Source organism: Priapulus caudatus, unplaced genomic scaffold (genome assembly GCF_000485595.1).
Source record: "Priapulus caudatus unplaced genomic scaffold, Priapulus_caudatus-5.0.1 Scaffold1191, whole genome shotgun sequence".
NCBI lineage: Eukaryota > Metazoa > Priapulida > Priapulimorpha > Priapulimorphida > Priapulidae > Priapulus > Priapulus caudatus.
In genome coordinates this window covers 141416-158634 of record NW_014578252.1, presented here as the reverse complement: position 1 = coordinate 158634, position 17219 = coordinate 141416, and the positions used below count along the sequence as shown (strand labels likewise).

The window sequence follows — 17219 nt, the reverse complement described above, 5'->3', positions numbered from 1 at the left end:
TTCGAATTATTTTCAAACTTGAAAGAATGTTTGTATTCGTATGAGTTATGTCATTACAGAAGCAAAAATAAAATTAGTACTTTCTTCCCTAATGAAACATCCGGTTACTCTACATGTATGACATATAACAGTTGCAGGCCAGAAATATATCTCTAACAATGTAAAAATCAAATTCTTGTAATGACTCTGAGATGTTTTCTTTGGCCAGGAAATTCAGAAGAATTAACTGACAAATGTTTCAAGAATTGTGAATAGGTTTATTAAGTGAAATTTAAGTTGAGTAACATATAAAATGGCCGTTCATGTATCGTGCATACAAACCTCATCTTGTATACCTGTGAGTGTAATATCATTGAAAATTTGAGAAAGAATTGAATTCCTTTTCTGGCTCAGAAAAATCACATGATTTCGCCAATTTTCTGAGTCTCGTAACGAAAGTGTTAATTTTCTCACCTTCGAGTTGTGCTGCCTGCCTGAATGTATATACTTCGAATGCTGTGTTTTTCTTTGGCGTGAAGTAGGCAGTGAGAGCATCTTTCGATCGTTGGTAAACATCGTGATTTTCGTCGGGTGCCTCCACGGTCAGCGTGTCATGGATTTCGTCTAGATCAGGTCCACCATAGTGAAGGAGCAGGGCTTGCTTTCGTACGGGGTTTGCAATGTCCATCGCCGTGATCAGTCGCTCGTATCGGGAAATCCATTTGTCCCATCTGGGTCCAACGTTGTTGTCGGCTTGCACTTCGAAGGCTGGGAAGTTCGGTAAGGCCATATCTTCCGTGGAGACGGTCGCAGAAGGACGTGTGGTCTCGTTCGACAAGTAAATTTTTGCGAGGAATTTTTCTACTCACAGATTCACATCCGATCTCCCCCTTGTCTTCCGTTGATGCAGTGGGTGTTGTTGCACATCCTCGTCGCCAGATATTGTATTCAAAGTTCTTATATAAAGAATAATCTGCTCTTGTAAATGGAACTCGTATTTATTGCATGCCGTTATTACATGGTACACCGGAAAGAGAGAGACTTATGGGTAGCCTACATAGTTACCATAACACCATATAGGTGGCAGCACAATATTGTAAACAAGATTTCAATACACAACACAACAGTAACGATTGTTTTTATAACACGTCTAGATACGTGTATTTCACTTGACCGTATTGTATCAATAGTTTGGATGATTTATTGGTGAATTGACCATTCACATGAGTCGAAATGTGAGGTCATGATTTTATGTGAAGTGAAAAAGTACTTGCAATTACATTTCTTCAGCAAATATTACTTGGAGTTAATCTCTTTGTTCAACATGTCAGTTTGAAGTGATTATATTTGAAATGACTTTGTATAGCAATTGTACATGATCATCGTCATTATGCACCTATTACAATGAAAGTAAATATTAGTCGACTTCGTGCAGATGCAAGAATCTGTTCATTTTGATGATACATGTATAGAGTCGACTCGTTATAAAGAACACTGATATATGTATAACAAACTGTCGTTGTAACAGTCTTTTTCCTGGTTGGTAGGCTCGTCAGTTAGTTATTGACATTTTCAGTAACCTTGATATAACAACATTGTAAGATATTAAAGTAATTTCACTGCTCGCAACCACTTTGTTATAAGGAGTGCACTGAAGATGTAGTAATTTTTTGTAGTCGATATATATGCTTGCTTATTATAGCTGCTGTATATATATGCATTATATATGCATGGTATATAGCGATTTACTTATTAACATAGCAGTCCTTAGATACGAGTTTCGTTCTTGCTGATTGCAAGGAATTGTGGCATTTTTCATGGTAAAACTTGGTGTACATTTCCCATATATTGTTTATGACTTCATACTTTCTTTTACAGCAATATTGTTTCGTGATACATAAATTGCAATACTGAATATACATAGTATTTGTGTGTCTATTTGTAGCTGTCATGGGAGCAAGGCTTGATATTTGCACCCATGCATATATGTTGAAACGTGCACCCCTTAGGGTGCAATTGTGACCGAATATGCTCGGGAAATGCACTCTATACTGGGGTGTAACTTGCAACCCTATACAGGGGTGCAATTTGCAACCCAATGGGGTGCACAAATGCACCCTGTAGTGGGGTGCAATTTTGCAACCTATACAGGGATGTGGAACTCCAACCCCATGGGGTGTAGCTATTGTAGCAACCCCTAGCACTGTAATGTCGTAGGTTTCGAATAGAAGAACAATTAGCGGTGTACGGTCGCGCCTCGAACCCGTTGTAAGACACAAATGCAACATGCATGATTATACGCCGTACTATGCTGTAATAAGGCCGTAAGCCGGGCATAGACCCGAGGTGCGAGCACATAAGAATCCTTCTCCGCCGGCTAGGGCACCACCAACGGATTCCTTCTTCTCGGATTATTCGCACGATATGGTCGACGCAATTAAGTTAACTTGGCCTCTTTGAGGATCGAGGACTCTTGAGATGTAAGGAACGTGTGCAAAAGATGAGTGCTCCTCATTCCCACAAATATCGCATCCTCTTCAATACGAAGCATGCGTTTACGAAGCTGCTTATCGTAGGCTGTCATGAGAGGACGATGGACAGTGGGGTAAAATCAACCCTCACACAGTTGACATCCAAATAGTCCATAATGGCCGGCCGGCCCGCCCGGCGGAGGCGCCCCAGTTTCAATGAAGCGTGTATAAGCTAACGCTGCGAGGTCAAGACAGCATGACTCACGGCATTTAACGTTTCGAAATAGGACACATGAACGATGTAAGAGAAGTCGAGGTAGACGAAATGGAGCGACTATTCAAGATGAAGCGTGGCACAGTGAAAAGAAGAGGTGCACGAATAGATATTGTGATTCGTGTGAAGTATGGCGATTTCCTTGCAGGTCAAGAATCTGAGTGGAACGGTATTGTCGCCCAGAGAAGTGCTGTACGATGGACAGTGTATGGAGGAGCGACACCACATCCACTGCGACGAACGACATCAGAAAAAAGATTGAAGACAAATTTCGACACTTAACATTTGTAGGGAAATCATGCATAAAATGGTTATTCATCACAAATCATGTGGCCGACGTCCTCCAACTGTCAAAGTGTTTATCGAACATTCATTGAAGCTACGACAAGATCCACCCAAAAGAGAAATGGTCATATATACAAATAATGAAGTAAATCACAGCACATATCGCAAGCTAAATACAGATAGGTTTAGACGAACACCCAGACTTTACTAGTCCTACATATGAACTGAGGGTGCGTGCAGTTTCCGATACCATACGTTACTATCCACGGCACGCGATACTTACCGCGATAGTGAGATGAAAGTTGTTCGTGAACGTAGTTTAGCAGTTTGTATTTTATTACAGTAGTTTCAAGTCTTGTTGTTTTTTGGATAGAACGTTCATTTATGTTAAATAACCGAAACATTTATTATCATGTATTATGATGTTTTTATGAGCCTAGGAATTTGTTTTATCGTAGTTTGTACCATATTTGCCTGTATGATGTACGATTATCTGTGCAATAAACTTTATTTCAATTTCAATTTGAATTTGAATTTGTAATGACTCGCGTGAACGTACTGCGACGCCCTGGAGGAGAGGATGAGTGTGAGGACACGCGTGAACGTAATGCGACGCCCTGCACGAGCTTACAAAGCTACTTAATGGTTGTTATTTTATGCCAACGCAGCATTTGCGAAGATTCCAGCATTCCAGCTAAAACAAATCACATGCAATGAAAAGGATTGTTTAGTATACATCCACATGGATGGGAAGCTAAGATCATTGGACATATGCATATATATATATATATATATATGGACTAGACAAAATGTGTTTCTAAAAGATGTATTTGGGTTGTAAGTTATAAATATGATTTCTTGTGGCCCTGAACAGTTATGAAATATGTTCATCTACACTACTATTTCCATTATTATCTTCATGTTTGTATTATGCGATTATGCAATGATATTCGTAGTATTTCATGTCATTTGATGGATCATCATGGTCCTGCAGTATCCCGACAAGCTCATGCAATTCGTGGGAAAGCTACCGTTGTACGTTGACGACAGGTGCAGGAACGTCGTCTACAGCAATAGGCAAAAGGGGATGACCGTAGAGTTGAACGACCTATGGAAGTTCGTTAAGAAACATGCCGCCAAGAGCAATGATGGAATGTATGGGCGCGATGCCATGGTCAAAAGAGATAGCGGCAGTAGCATGCACAGCATGTAACAATCGAAACTGTCCATCCCTACACAGCTCGCACACTAATCATTAAAGTCTGATTCCAGAATGAGACAAAGTTTTGCCACAGGACGCGTAAATAGTGTCGAGCCGGTCCTGACCTTTACCACCCTCACAATGCCGTTCTTGACTTTCATGACATCTTGGATTCTTCCGATGTTCCAAGCGTGAGTTATCCGCAATCATCACGAGGTCACCAACCCGCATACTTCTTCTCTCCTTTGCCCACTTCTGCCTACTTTGGAGAAGAGGTAGATACTCCTTCCTCCATCTTTCCCAGAACAGATCCGCCAAGTATTGGATCTGTCTCCACCTTCTCCTGGAGTAGTTGTCTGTCTTGACAAAGGTTCCTGGAGGGAACCACTCTCCCGGACGTAGGAGTAACAGGTGATTTGGAGTGAGCACGTTAAGGTCGTTGACACTGTCGGATGCTGCTGTCAGCGGACGTCCATTCAAGATGGCCTCTACCTCGCAAAAAAGCGTCTGCAGCCCTTCGTCGTCTATTCTTACAGTCTGCTCATGCATAACGGAATACAACACTTTCCGTACAGATCTGATGAGCCTCTCCCACACACCGCCGAAATGTGAAGCCGATGGTGGGTTAAACTCCCACTGAACTCCAATCCGGAGCATGTCCCCGTGCATCCTATCTAAGTTCCACCTCTGGATCTCTTCTCTAATCTCTCTCTCTGCGCCCACGAGGTTAGTCCCGTTATCCGATCTCATAAAAACAGGCTTACCTCGGCGAGCTATGAATCGGCGGATGGCATTAACGCACGAATCCGTATCGAGTGAGAACGCTACCTCCAGGTGAACTGCACGCGTGACCAGGCACGTGAAGATTACTCCGTACCGCTTGACCATACTCCTTCCGTGCTTCAGTTCAAATGGCCCGAAGAAATCCAGTCCGACTCTGCTAAACGGTGGCTCGTCAGGGATCAATCTCTCACTGGGCAAGTCAGCCATCTTCTGTGTGCCACAGGGAGCCCTATATTTCCTGCATGTCACGCACTTAGAGACTAGAGCTTTCAGAGCAGTGTGAGCACCTAGAATCCAGTACTTCTGTCGAATAACAGACAAGATCGCGTTCTTCCCTAAGTGACCACAGGACCTGTGTGCCTCATGAATAACAGCTAGCCGATTTGCGACAAACGTATGGAAGCGCAAGTTCCTGTTGGCTATGTACCGCAGTACCGATGTACTGTCTGTCCAGTAGAAGATCCGATCAATGGAATAACCTAGCCGTTCCGAAATCACCTTGCAGAGTCTCACGGCCGCCGCTGCTGCGGTGAGCTCCATCCTGGGCACTGTTACAGCCTTCAAGGGGGCGACTCTGGCCTTTCCCAAGAGAAAGGAACATTGAACCTGTCCACTATCATCAACGAGGCGCAGATAGAATACCATTCCAAGACCCATGTCACTAGCATCTGAGAAACTATGCAGTTGACAAGACACAACATTGCCAAAGTTCTGTGGTTTATAGCACCGTTTGATCGTCACATCTTCCAGGCCTTGAAGTTGACTCAGCCAGTCGTTCCAATGTCTCAGATCGGCACCTGTGATCTCCTCATCCCATCCAACTTGCCGTTTACACAATCCCTGAAGTATGGACTTGGCGATCAGCACGAAGGGAGATGCCGCTCCAAGGGGATCGTACACTGAACTCACTATCGACAGGATACCTCGTCTTGTGGCTGGTCTATCTCGCACTTTTACTCACACTTTCAAACTCAACTGCATTCCACTCACACTCTCACACAAAAACTTGGAAAGTCATGCCTTTAGCATGTCCATAAAAATGCAATATGATGCACATTCCTCAAGAAAAGGAGGATTAAATAAGGTTTTGCACTTGCATCTCAAGAACAAAGAGATTCAAATGCACACTAAAAAGAGAATTAAATACACACTGAAAATGCCATTTTGGCAAACCATGAATCATGTTTCCAAGGAAGGGAGGAAATCCAACCTTAAACATTGTTCAGAATTCCCATCTCCAGCATGGTCTTGAGGAGATCTGCCTCCGTCATGCTGGTCATGTCCTGGAACTCTAGATCCGAATCCAAGACAGGTGCTGAGATTCCCAGCTCCTTCATGAGAGAAATTATCCTCACATCCGTCCACTCAGGCGTTCCCGATGCCAGAGACCAGAACTTCTTTGTTCTCTCAATCATTACTTCCCTGTCTTCCCGGTAGTTGTTTATTCTTACTGCAAAGCCAACAGACCACAAGAAATGTTCCATTTGCATTTTCTCACCATTTCCTCTAACTGCGTATCATCTCGAATCCTATCCTCGATGTGTACCCTGTTCACTTCAGGGGTGGGGTTGTCTCTAATTACGTTCCAGACGATCCATCCGACTCTGGTCCTTGTTGCATGCGGTGATCCAGTGGCACCTGTGAGAACCTCGAATGGAGTATAGGCATCAGGTACGTTACTTCCAATCATAAGTCCAACTTCCGCCTTTATCTCTGGTATGCGTACTTCACACAAGTGCGACCACCTGGATACTTCTTCCTGTGTAGGTATATGGTCCCTTGTGACAGGCATCCGTTCCTTCGTGTAGACTCTTGGTAAGTCGATGACGTTCTCCATAACGAGGTCACTAACCTGAAGACCATTCAGCGCATATGTGCTCATTTTGAAGGGTTCACCCATGGTGCTCAATGTAAGCTGAATCTTCTTACCACTGCCTCCCAACTGCCTCATCACGCTTTCCGTGCAAAATGACACACTACTACCCGAGTCGAAGAAAGCGTATGTCTCTATGCTGTGAGATCTGTTCTTCAGCTTTACTCTTACTGGGATTATAGCCATAGCACATGAAACATCACCGGCCCCTGCTTGACCATTAGTATCAAGAGGATAGCTCATACAAACGCTGGGGGTTTCTTCTTTCTTTTCAGTTTCCTCGGTCCCGCGGTCTCTAGCCGTCTCAGTTGATGGCCTCCTGGACTCGTCGTGAAGAATAGTGGGATGCTGCCTTCTACAGACATCACATGTTCGTCTGACTCTACACATCCTTGCCATATGGCCCTTCTTCAGACACCCGAAGCAAAGTCCTTTGCTTCTCAAGTGATCATATCTCTCCTGCAGGCTCACAGTCACTATGCCCTTGCAGTTCTCCAGGGAATGAGATCTAGATTCACAGTATGAACATTTCGATTCAGTGACTGTCTTCGGCCTTGACACTTCACAAACAGCATTGAGAACGGAGTTATTCCTCCTGAACGCGGTGCCACCCTTTAACGACTGATCCTTACTCCTGTGCATCCCTACTGCTGCATTGCCATATGTGGGGTCATTGACTTTCTTCGCTTCTGCTTTCACGAGACGAACGAAGTCAGCAAATTTCACAGTTCTATGAGCTTCCTTTGCTCTCAGAACTATGTTCCTCCATCTGTCGTGTAGGTGAAATGGAAGCTTTCCCATCAGTCTCTTGACATTCTCCGAGTACTCCAGGACACTTCCTGCCCCAATACTCTCCACAGCATTCCCACATTCTACCAGGAACAAGGAGAATTCGTCGAGCGCCTGCGCATCTCCAGCTCGCACCATGGGCCAATCGAGTGCCTTCTTGATGAAGGCTGTAGCGATAACCTCGTTATCACCATAGCGCTCCTCTAGCTGCTCCATCGCTGCTTTGTATGCCTTTTCTCCAGTCAGGTGACCAAATCCTGAAACCACCTTATGAGCCTCACCGTGTGTCAACTGCTCTAGATAGTTCATCTTCTCGTCATCGTCATCCGTATTGGCTCCCACCTTTGCCTGAAATTGCCGAAGAAACCTTCTAAACTCTAGTGCATTGCCTCCAAACTTCTTTATTTCTGGCACCGGCTTCCTGAGGTGCTGTACGACAGAATGTAAGGCATCTTTGGTCAGGTCGACAAGGTCCATGCTCTTACGAATGTCCGCACTAGGTAAATTAGGACTCCCGCCTCCCATTGCAGGAACATACATGCCTTCAGGCTTGAATGATCCCGCACTAGGATCCAGTAGAACAGGTGAACAATCGCTCCTGACTCCCAGCTCATTCTTGTTCTTGGGCAAATAATCTTCCTCCCACCGGATGTGCTCTGCCTGCTCGAACCTGTTCAACACCTTGGCCTTAGCATCGGATACAGCGATGTCCGTATCGAGTTGAAGTTCCTCTTCATCTAGCTTTAAGGAAAGCTTTGCCAGCTCGAGTTCCCGCATCCTCCTCAATGCCGACCTCCTTGCCTCCAACTCAACCCTTCTCTGCTCTTCCTTCAAGCGCTTGGATGATATGTCGCTGTACGCTGCACCACTTGCAGACGAAGCGCCTCCCACTGACTCACTGGCCTCGTCAATCTGATCCTTCGATCCACGTGCGCTGTGTCTATGGGCCTCACTCTGTTGCGTTGGGTCGCCCTCTTGCCCCCTATCGGAAAGACAACTTTCCACCCATCTCCCTGTGAGCTGTCTTCGGCGGGAGCCTTGGACTGACTGTCCATCATGATCAGCTCCACTGGCCTCAGGGTCATCCTGTACACCTTCTTTGTCGGTCGACATGGCGTATATCCCCACTGCTCGTCACTACGTCGATACGTCAATAATGTAACGCGTATACCAACAGCAGTCCTAGTCTTGAACACCAATTCATTCGTTCATCATTTATTCTACCATCGACGAAAGATTGACTACAATACAAAAGAAAATGAACAAAATAAACTCCTGTGACTATTTCCCTCTTAAACATCATGTCTGTTGATACTCGTCCGTGGTATAATACATCTACTATTTCTATTACGCGAGTCATTAGTGATCCCATATGCATATACATTATATTACATTACTGCATCGTACAATACATAGCGTAACTAGACTAAATATACAGTGAGGTGAATCTAATCGCGAGCGCATATATCTGTGCGCTGCATGACGTACAAAAGTTAGACCTTGTATTAGTAATTACCGTATCGTTGACTCTGGTATTCCTCCGTTACACACTGAACCGTATAAACACCACTCGACCGTCGTAACTCACAAAGCCTACTCCCTGCGTTCACTGCTTTGCACCCGAAACCCACCCAAACCAAAATTAAAACCGAAACTAAAACCGGAACTAAAACCAGAACAATCCGGACTATCATAAACAAGCCATACGCTAAAAGACGTCATACGGGAAGTAATTGTTGATTGGCCGCTACAGTCTGGACTATCATACACAAGCCATACGCTAAAAGACGTCATACAGGAAGTAATTGTTGATTGGCCGCAATGAGATCATGACCCATTTTTATGTTTAACATAACTATTCAAATTTGTCAGTTATTCTTCTGAATTTCCTGCCAAAGAAAACATCTCAGAGTCATTACAAGAATTTGATTTTTACATTGTTAGAGATATATTTCTGGCCTGCAACTGTTATATGTCATACATGTATGTAACCGGATGTTTCATTAGGGAAGAAAGTACTAATTTTATTTTGCTTCTGTAATGACATACTCATACGAATACAAACATTCTTTCAAGTTTGAAATATATTCGAGTTATCACAAGATTTGTATTTTGAAATTACCATATTTTTCTCTAGCCTGCAATAGTTATTTGATATGTGAATGTGCTTCTGTAATACCACATGATCATGTCAGAAATATATAAGGTTTAAAACATTTCAGTGTAATGTAATTTCTCGGTACATTTGATGGTCTTGCCTCCCCCCCCCTCGCCCCATACCGAAAGGCTGGTCGCGCCACTGATCAAATTTAACACATAAATGCTTGCTGCAATATGAGTTAAAATACCCTCTACACTATGCTCGCGCAGAAAACGCATCTAAGGGGGTCTAATTTCAAACTTTTTCTGGGGGAGGGTTAGGGTAAGGGTTAGGGTTACGGACAGTGCCCCAGACCCCCTCTTCGCGTACTCGCAAGTATGGGTTACGGTTAGACCCCTCACCCTGGTCCAAATCCTCTACACGCCCCTGCCCCCTCACTCGCTTCGCTCACTCACGCTTGGTCGCTCTGCTCTCTCGCCGTATCATCCCCCACATGCTTCTTGGTACCCTAGACATGGCATCTACACGTACAGACTCCTCATCTGCATCCTCAATGATGCCTGGAAAACCGTTCTTATCGTACTGGACGACACAATGCTTGCCAACCAATTGATCATCGTACACATGGACTAATTGCAATACAGTAGGCCTAACAGGCTCAGGACTAGGCCTAGCTTGGGTCCAGTTTTACCAGCATCAGTAGGCGTCTGAGGACTAGGAGTAGTTGACTGATTGTCAGCATCTGAGGAGCTGGTTGGTCCGCTAGAATTCAAGGGACCAGGGGATGGCTTCTCGAGAGCGGTAGGCCTAGAATTATTAGTAGAATCATCATGCGATGGACTTTATATGGGACCAGGGTTAGCGGTAGCAGATGTATTTTCTGCAGGAGGATCTGGTTGTTGGAAATGGAAGGTGTGTGTGACCAAAGATCTAATGTGAGTGACCAAAGAACTATTCCAGCCTGCATTTTGCCAGCCTATGCATTCACTCGAATCATAAAAAAGTTCACATCTAGATTAGTGTGGTTTCAAATATCCAGTTTATTAAACAAATAATGAAAACATGGATTAAGGATTTGGATTAAGTTTACTCTGTTTTCCTAATCAAATATCCAGTCCAATATCTTTTTAAGTATCTAGTTTAATAAACAAATTATAATTAACACGTTCGGGAAACATTAGATTAATCTGTTTTCACACATGAACTATACACTTGGAAATTAAATAGGAATGTCTTTTAAATAAGGTATATAATTCTGATGAGGTATATATATATATCAGATTCAGACAGCAACATGTCATGTCACAGCTATTTAGCTAAGACCAGGGCTTAGATTGCAGTTGCAATTTATTACAACAGCCGGATAATGCCAATTTACTGACACAGGAACTAGCCTAATTAGGAATTATGGCGAATAAGTCCTTCTAAAACAGCATTTTTACCTTTCTAATTATGGTTACCTCCTAATCACATAAAATCACCCCTGTTCAGAAAATTAGCAGGAACCCATAATTATGTCACGTCATCAAATTAGCAATTTTCAAAATCTTGTCATTTGTTTAGCAACATGTAACAGATAGCTAAGGTGTACATGTAATTGTAGCAACAAGTAGCAGCTAGCACAGTCATTTATTAAAGCGACATTGATGCCGGTCTATGACGGTTTGCTTATCCAGCCGTGTGTAGGTTGAGGTAACAGCTGCTGGTGTGGTCTATAAGGGTCTTGGCTCGTTGATAGCTGGGGTACTGGCGTCTGAGCAGTATAACCATAGCCATTAGTTCTCTGACATAGTCTGCAATCAAATAATTATTGTAGGCTTGCACATTAATATTACATAAGAAATGTGCAATATATACGATATGTACAATATGTAGAACTGTTTATATATTATACTGATCACCTTCATGACTAAATAATTGTTGTGGACTATTTCTGAAGTTACCATATAACTAGAGAATTATTTGTGCAAGTAAAATGGGCAATTTTTCATTAAACATGCCAAAAAGATAATAAAAGTTGTGTTATATTCATTGTGTGAAACATACTGTAAGTACATGGTACTTTGACCTCCTTCGCAATAGCACCTCCTTTCTTGGATTTTGGGTAAGAAATCCTGAACTGCTTGCTTCCATCGCTGTTTGTCTGTTGTTCTCTCGCAGAGTTTTCATTAAAATGAAGGATAGCAAGTGTTAATCTGCAAGTAGGTACACACAAGGTCAATATTGTGGCATTTGTAAGTCACACACCCTCCAAGTATATATGACATGTTATTGTCCAATAACTTTTAACTCGGCCTCAACCTAATGTTGAAGAGCTTATTTTAATAGGACATTTCGTTATAAAGGCAAAGTAATTGGCTGTTTACCTAGCCTTCATAGCTGAATAGTGGAAGTGAACTGACTTCGGTGCAAAGCGTATTACAACGTTGTGATACGATTCAAGGCTCGACGTCTGCTCCTCTGGAGCAAGCTTAGGGATGTCCCTCTTCAGTATATTGGCAGTCACGATGTTTGTCAATATATTGTGTGCCCGGGAACCTTGCCATCCAACCATATGATCCAACACAAGCTGCTATATTGTGTGGCACAAACAAAAACACTGGTGCGAAATGATTCCCACAGCCTCGTGTGTTTCGTGTGCACCCAGCCCTTTCTGCTGATTTTTGCAAGCCAGATATCCCTAATTTTCTTTTCTGTTGGCAATCTATAAAAGCTCTTTGCTTCTTTTCCTGTCCCAGACACATTACTACACCCTATAGCATAGTGTTGTAGTCGAGTGTGCACCCCCCGAGTCCGAGTCCACGCCACCCGAGTCCGAGTCTGAGTCCGAGTCCAGTTTTGATAAAAAAGGGGGTCACAGACTGACAAGGCCACTCACTTTTATGTATGTTTGTTTAAAAACGGGGGGGTGTCTCCTGCTCCCTGGATCTGTCACTTGTTTGCATGAAATAGAAAGTACAGTAAAACTTGCATAAGTCGACACTTTTGGGACCAGCCTATTTGTGTCGACTTAGGAAAATGATGACTTACACGTAAGTCATCATTTGGTCGATTTATACAATGTATGTAATGCGCGTATACACTGTATTAGCTGCCTTGCGATTGTTGTCATCAGTAATCATAAACAAGCGAAGTTTCATGAACAAAGTTTAATTAACAAGCGAACAATGCGAATGAAGCAATTACTACAGCAATGCATACAATGCATTGCATTTGATTTGATTTGATTTGCATTGCATTGCATTGCATTGCATTGAATGAAGCAATGCATACAGTCATGTATTTTTGTACTATTTATAAATGATTATAATGCATAGTGCATAACAACTCTCAACAACAACTGTCTGAACAGATCTCTCCTTGAGTAAATTACTCCTTAAAGTACATGCTCGTTACATTTAAGGAGCATCAAGGCTTCTAACGAGTTAGTCGTGCCCTATGAGGCCTCATTATGATCCCTCCTCTGCTGAAAATGCGCTCTACAGGAGCACTGGTTGATGGAACAGACAGGATGTTCCTTGCCAACGCATGCAGGGAAGGGTATTTGTGCTGCGCTGCACCATCATCTCCAAAATAATACCGCATCCAGCCCATGATGTTGCTCATCCCTGAAGTAATTGGATATCTGCATTCTTGAGGTCTCACACTCTCCACCTTTGGAATGACGCCTTATGGCCCTGTATTTGGCCATCAAGCAAGGTACCTTTGCCGGAATATCCTCATCTTTACTGCTGGTGGTGTGCATGGCTGCTGCTGCCTCATCTTGATCTTCGTTGGAAGAGAAGCGCTCCGCTTCAGTTATTACCAACTCTGTACAGGGGAATAGGGAAGACAAACATATATTACAAACGACACACAAATTATTTTACACGTGACCTATGTGTTCACAATGAAAAGCTCCTGCAATAATTATAATAGATTTGGAAGCTCCTTCACCATGTTTAGTGAATTTTGGTCCGTATTCCAACAAGAATACAGAATACAATCTAAATACAATAGAAATATTAAAATGCAAGCTATAGCTTTAACCTTTGGTTACTGATTCAACATACCTGTAAGTGTGTGCTTCAAATTTTTTCTCACACGATCTGTCTCCCAAGCAACAACCACATCCGCATCTACCCAGTGCAGCATGTATTGTGGATCCAGCACAGCAGCCACAAGGTAGAGTTTCTCAGCGAAAGGCTCTTGATGGCTCCCACTGCCTTGGTTCTCGTCTATTTCGCAGTTCACAAAGATTCCTCTGAAGCGTCTCTCCAAAGAGGTATGAAGCGCTGATACCAGTGGCTTGCAGAATCTCGCGTCGTCTTCCCACTTCCATAAGTGGCTGTTGATATCCAGTAACATTACTGTGACACTTTCATCGCCTGTAACCAAAAATAATATTAATAGTGACCATCAACATTCACAAAGTTCGTGTACAAGATTAATTAGAGGATGCGAGTTTGTACGGTCCTTTGGTAGCATTTTAACATTGGTAAAATGAAAAAATACCTATTTCTAGAGATTTGTAACAATAACTAACCTCTGAATTAGTTTGGATTATTCAATAAATTACATGAGACTCCACTTGCAATTAATTGCAGCTTATATTTGATTGTAACTAGCAAGAGCGAAAGTGCTCCACCATGATTTGATGTTGCCATGGAATTGACCATTGATTTTTTAGGTTTGAGCATTTTGGTCAAGGTTGTAACTTGTGAATAAATATGAATCTTACCTTGAGTTAGGTTGGTGGCTTCAGCAAAAGGCTCTAGAATTTTGCAAAGCTCAGCTAGTTGCCCCCACTCATGTCGAGTTACTAGAGCGTGTGAGAACTCTTGACTATCACACACCTCGGCCAATGCATTGCAATCCATGCCTTCGATCTGCAGCAGGGACTTGACTTGATGGTAGGTGGAGTTCCACCGAGTAGCCACTGCTGCAGGTATGGTCCGGACAGCTCCAAACTTGTCTTCAAACCTAAAAGTAAGACACCTAAGTAAAGAATATGTTAACCTACCTATAAATATGTTTTTCTCAAATAAGCTTTAAAATCAATGAGTTTTGATTTATGATCTAAAATAGATAAAATAACAATGCACATTTCAACAAAAATGTGCAGAGACGTTTTGCTATGCAAATCATACTGTTGTGAGGTTGTATCAATCTTAATAGAGCACATATTATTCTACAGGACACAATCATTGAATTACTTTCACCATGGCTTAGTTTGATACCAGTGCATCATTCAAGACTGGTATTGACCATCAATGTAAGGTTGTTGAAAACAATGTACAATATAGTCCCTTGAATACTTGATATCGCTTTATACAATACTGGCATGTTTTGTTGTTTATCAACTTCTTGCTGCCATTATTAATGAGAGTTAAATGGAACGAAAACTGACCATTATTAATTATTCTTCAATTGCCTTCGAAATTGCAAATTAATTACACACTTTCAAGTCAAACACATGTACATGCAAAAAACAAGTATTCTGAATAAACTAAACAGCCTTAACTCACCTACCTTTCCTTGAACAATGTGCTCTTGTGCAAGAGCGTGGAGATCCTCGTGACTTTTGCAAATGGTCTGTCAACACACTTCATTTCTTTCAGGCCGTCTCCCACAACCAGTTGCAGAGTGTGAGCAAAGCACGAAATCCTCTGCCTCGAGTTTGTGCTAAGTGTCGTGTCCACGTGGACGAAATCATCGTCTTCCTGCTCCTTCCAGACATTGTCGTCATCCACTTTCTGGTCCTCCTCGTCTCTTGCCTTGTCAGCCTCCTCGTGAAAATCCCGTACTCGACCAAAAATTGAACAATGCACTGTTCTAGCATGTCTAGCTCAAAAGTAAACAATGCGACTTAAGACCCGATTCGATGTGACGGGTCACATATAATATAATTTTTTAATGACCATCTGCAGTGGAGCAGTGGACAATAGCTAGATAATCTGTCCTTTAGCAGGTTAATAAGCATATTTAGCTTTCAATAATTTAGGAGTTGCTGGGATAATTAGCCCACTTTATGAGATATTCTTCATTCTGAAACCACAAAAAGGAGAGATTAGGACTGAAAACAAGTATTATGTTTCCTCCCCTCCCCCCAAATAATGGGGATGGGGCAGGGGTTGGGCAATAGAGCTAGATATTGTGAATCTGGTTCCGCCCCATGCAATTCCATCCAAGGAGCAGGGGTCTAATTCATTGTGGCTTGCAAGATCTTAAATAAATGGCACCAGTAGGCCTACCACCCCTTGATGGAAAACACGGCTTAGAAAAACATAGCATGAAGCACAATCTAAGAAATTTATAAATTTCAATCTAAGTCCATACCACCATAAATGCAATCCAAAAAACAATGCATCAAATGGGACGTTTGTATTCTATATTTAACATTACATACCATAAAAAAGGAAGATGGCATAAAGTTTAACTTAGCTGTCGTGTCAAATTGTCTGCGTGGTAACGATCTGAGTGTATCCCACTCTCTGCCACGGATGCCATTGACATTTGAATTTTTTTAATACAAATGACGTCTGTGCGCTGCCTACACAGGATATCTGCCAAAGACCTGTAAACACCAGTCAAATACGATAATTACTGCCTCAACGTTCATCATGTTACGAAAGGGTATGATAGAATTTTAAGAACAAAAATTGACAGGAAGAATATACAGTATTTCAATGAAATTCTCCTACCGGTCGTCTGTGGCCTGGATGTCATCCACGGACAGTTGCAGAGCTAGCTGCAGATCATCTGAGCTGTCAAAGTCATCGCCATCAGAGTTGCTCATGTTCTTCTAGTTATGTCTTAAGTTACTACTCATAGACTCGGGGATGTCTAGCGTTTTCTTCACTTTTGGGCTGCATACCATCTTCTTGCGAAGTTCCGCTTTTTTTTCTTGGTGTTGCAGAAGCGATTAATGAAGCTACAACACTGGAGAACTGTTTGGGGCTGTTTGGTAGAGTCTTCTTGGATCTGGAAAGAGCTTTGCGTTTCGCCATTTCTGTAGGAAATACACTGGTTTTGCTGACGCATGTTACATTAGGATGTTCACCAGTCTGCGCTACATTCATGGGCTTGAGCTGATCTTTCTTCTTTTTATAGCGCATACGTCTTTGTTCGTTTGTCGTTCTTCTTTTCTGACTTGTCATGTACGACGGTCAGAAATACGAGTACTTTTTTCGTAAAATTTCCCCTTCTGTTCTTGTCACTACCTTGTGTATTGTCTTGATTGCAACTCCTTCCGCTTTCTGTTTTGTTCTGTACTTTTTCATTCTTTCTTTGACCTTAGCATTGTTCTTTGATCCCTGTTCTTCTTTAAGTTCCTTCCTTATGGCCTTGACACGCGCCGTTTCATACTCGTGGTGAGTTTGTACAGCTCAGGATTGTCTTTTAGCCGCTTTCTCCAATTTCTATGTCTCAGCACCTTTCAATGGCCTCTGTCGTTTTGAAGAGATCCTAAGTTCGAATTGTAC

At 42.5% G+C, this 17219-nt stretch overlaps 3 protein-coding genes across 3 annotated transcripts in view; 1 reads left to right on the top strand and 2 right to left on the bottom strand.

The window, feature by feature from the left end:
- LOC106815744 (uncharacterized protein K02A2.6-like) overlaps positions 1 to 5896 on the top strand; it is an 8457-nt gene extending 2561 nt beyond the window's left edge. The window contains exon 3 of the mRNA XM_014820253.1: positions 5718 to 5896. Coding sequence (XP_014675739.1) covers positions 5718 to 5896 — 179 coding nt within the window. The remainder of the gene's footprint in view (positions 1 to 5717) is intronic.
- Positions 5897 to 10830: 4934 nt separating this feature from the next.
- LOC106815750 lies at positions 10831 to 12703 on the bottom strand. Its single transcript, XM_014820258.1, has 3 exons — positions 12123 to 12703; positions 11803 to 11951; positions 10831 to 11549 (listed from the first exon to the last, which is right to left on the bottom strand). The coding sequence occupies exons 1-3, from the start codon at positions 12308 to 12310 to the stop codon at positions 11425 to 11427; spliced, it is 462 nt and encodes a 153-aa protein (XP_014675744.1). The 5' UTR covers positions 12311 to 12703; the 3' UTR covers positions 10831 to 11424.
- A 172-nt stretch (positions 12704 to 12875) lies between these two features.
- LOC106815751 lies at positions 12876 to 14784 on the bottom strand. The gene is made up of 2 exons (XM_014820259.1): positions 14477 to 14784; positions 12876 to 14123 (listed from the first exon to the last, which is right to left on the bottom strand). Exons 1-2 carry the CDS (start codon positions 14613 to 14615, stop codon positions 13792 to 13794), a joined length of 471 nt encoding a protein of 156 aa, XP_014675745.1. The 5' UTR covers positions 14616 to 14784; the 3' UTR covers positions 12876 to 13791.
- Between the last annotated feature and the right edge of the window lie 2435 nt (positions 14785 to 17219).

Excerpts from the sequence above, each read along its gene's own strand:
- LOC106815750 (XM_014820258.1), bottom strand. The coding sequence starts at position 12,310 with ATGGTTGGATGGCAAGGTTCCCGGGCACACAATATATTGACAAACATC. Across the intron at positions 11,952-12,122 it reads TATTCAGCTATGAAGGCTAG|ATTAACACTTGCTATCCTTC; the intron begins GTAAACAGCCAA and ends ACCTACTTGCAG. Across the intron at positions 11,550-11,802 it reads CAAAGTACCATGTACTTACA|ACTATGTCAGAGAACTAATG; the intron begins GTATGTTTCACA and ends ATTTGATTGCAG.
- LOC106815751 (XM_014820259.1), bottom strand. The coding sequence starts at position 14,615 with ATGGATTGCAATGCATTGGCCGAGGTGTGTGATAGTCAAGAGTTCTCA. Across the intron at positions 14,124-14,476 it reads AGCCACCAACCTAACTCAAG|GCGATGAAAGTGTCACAGTA; the intron begins GTAAGATTCATA and ends TTTTGGTTACAG.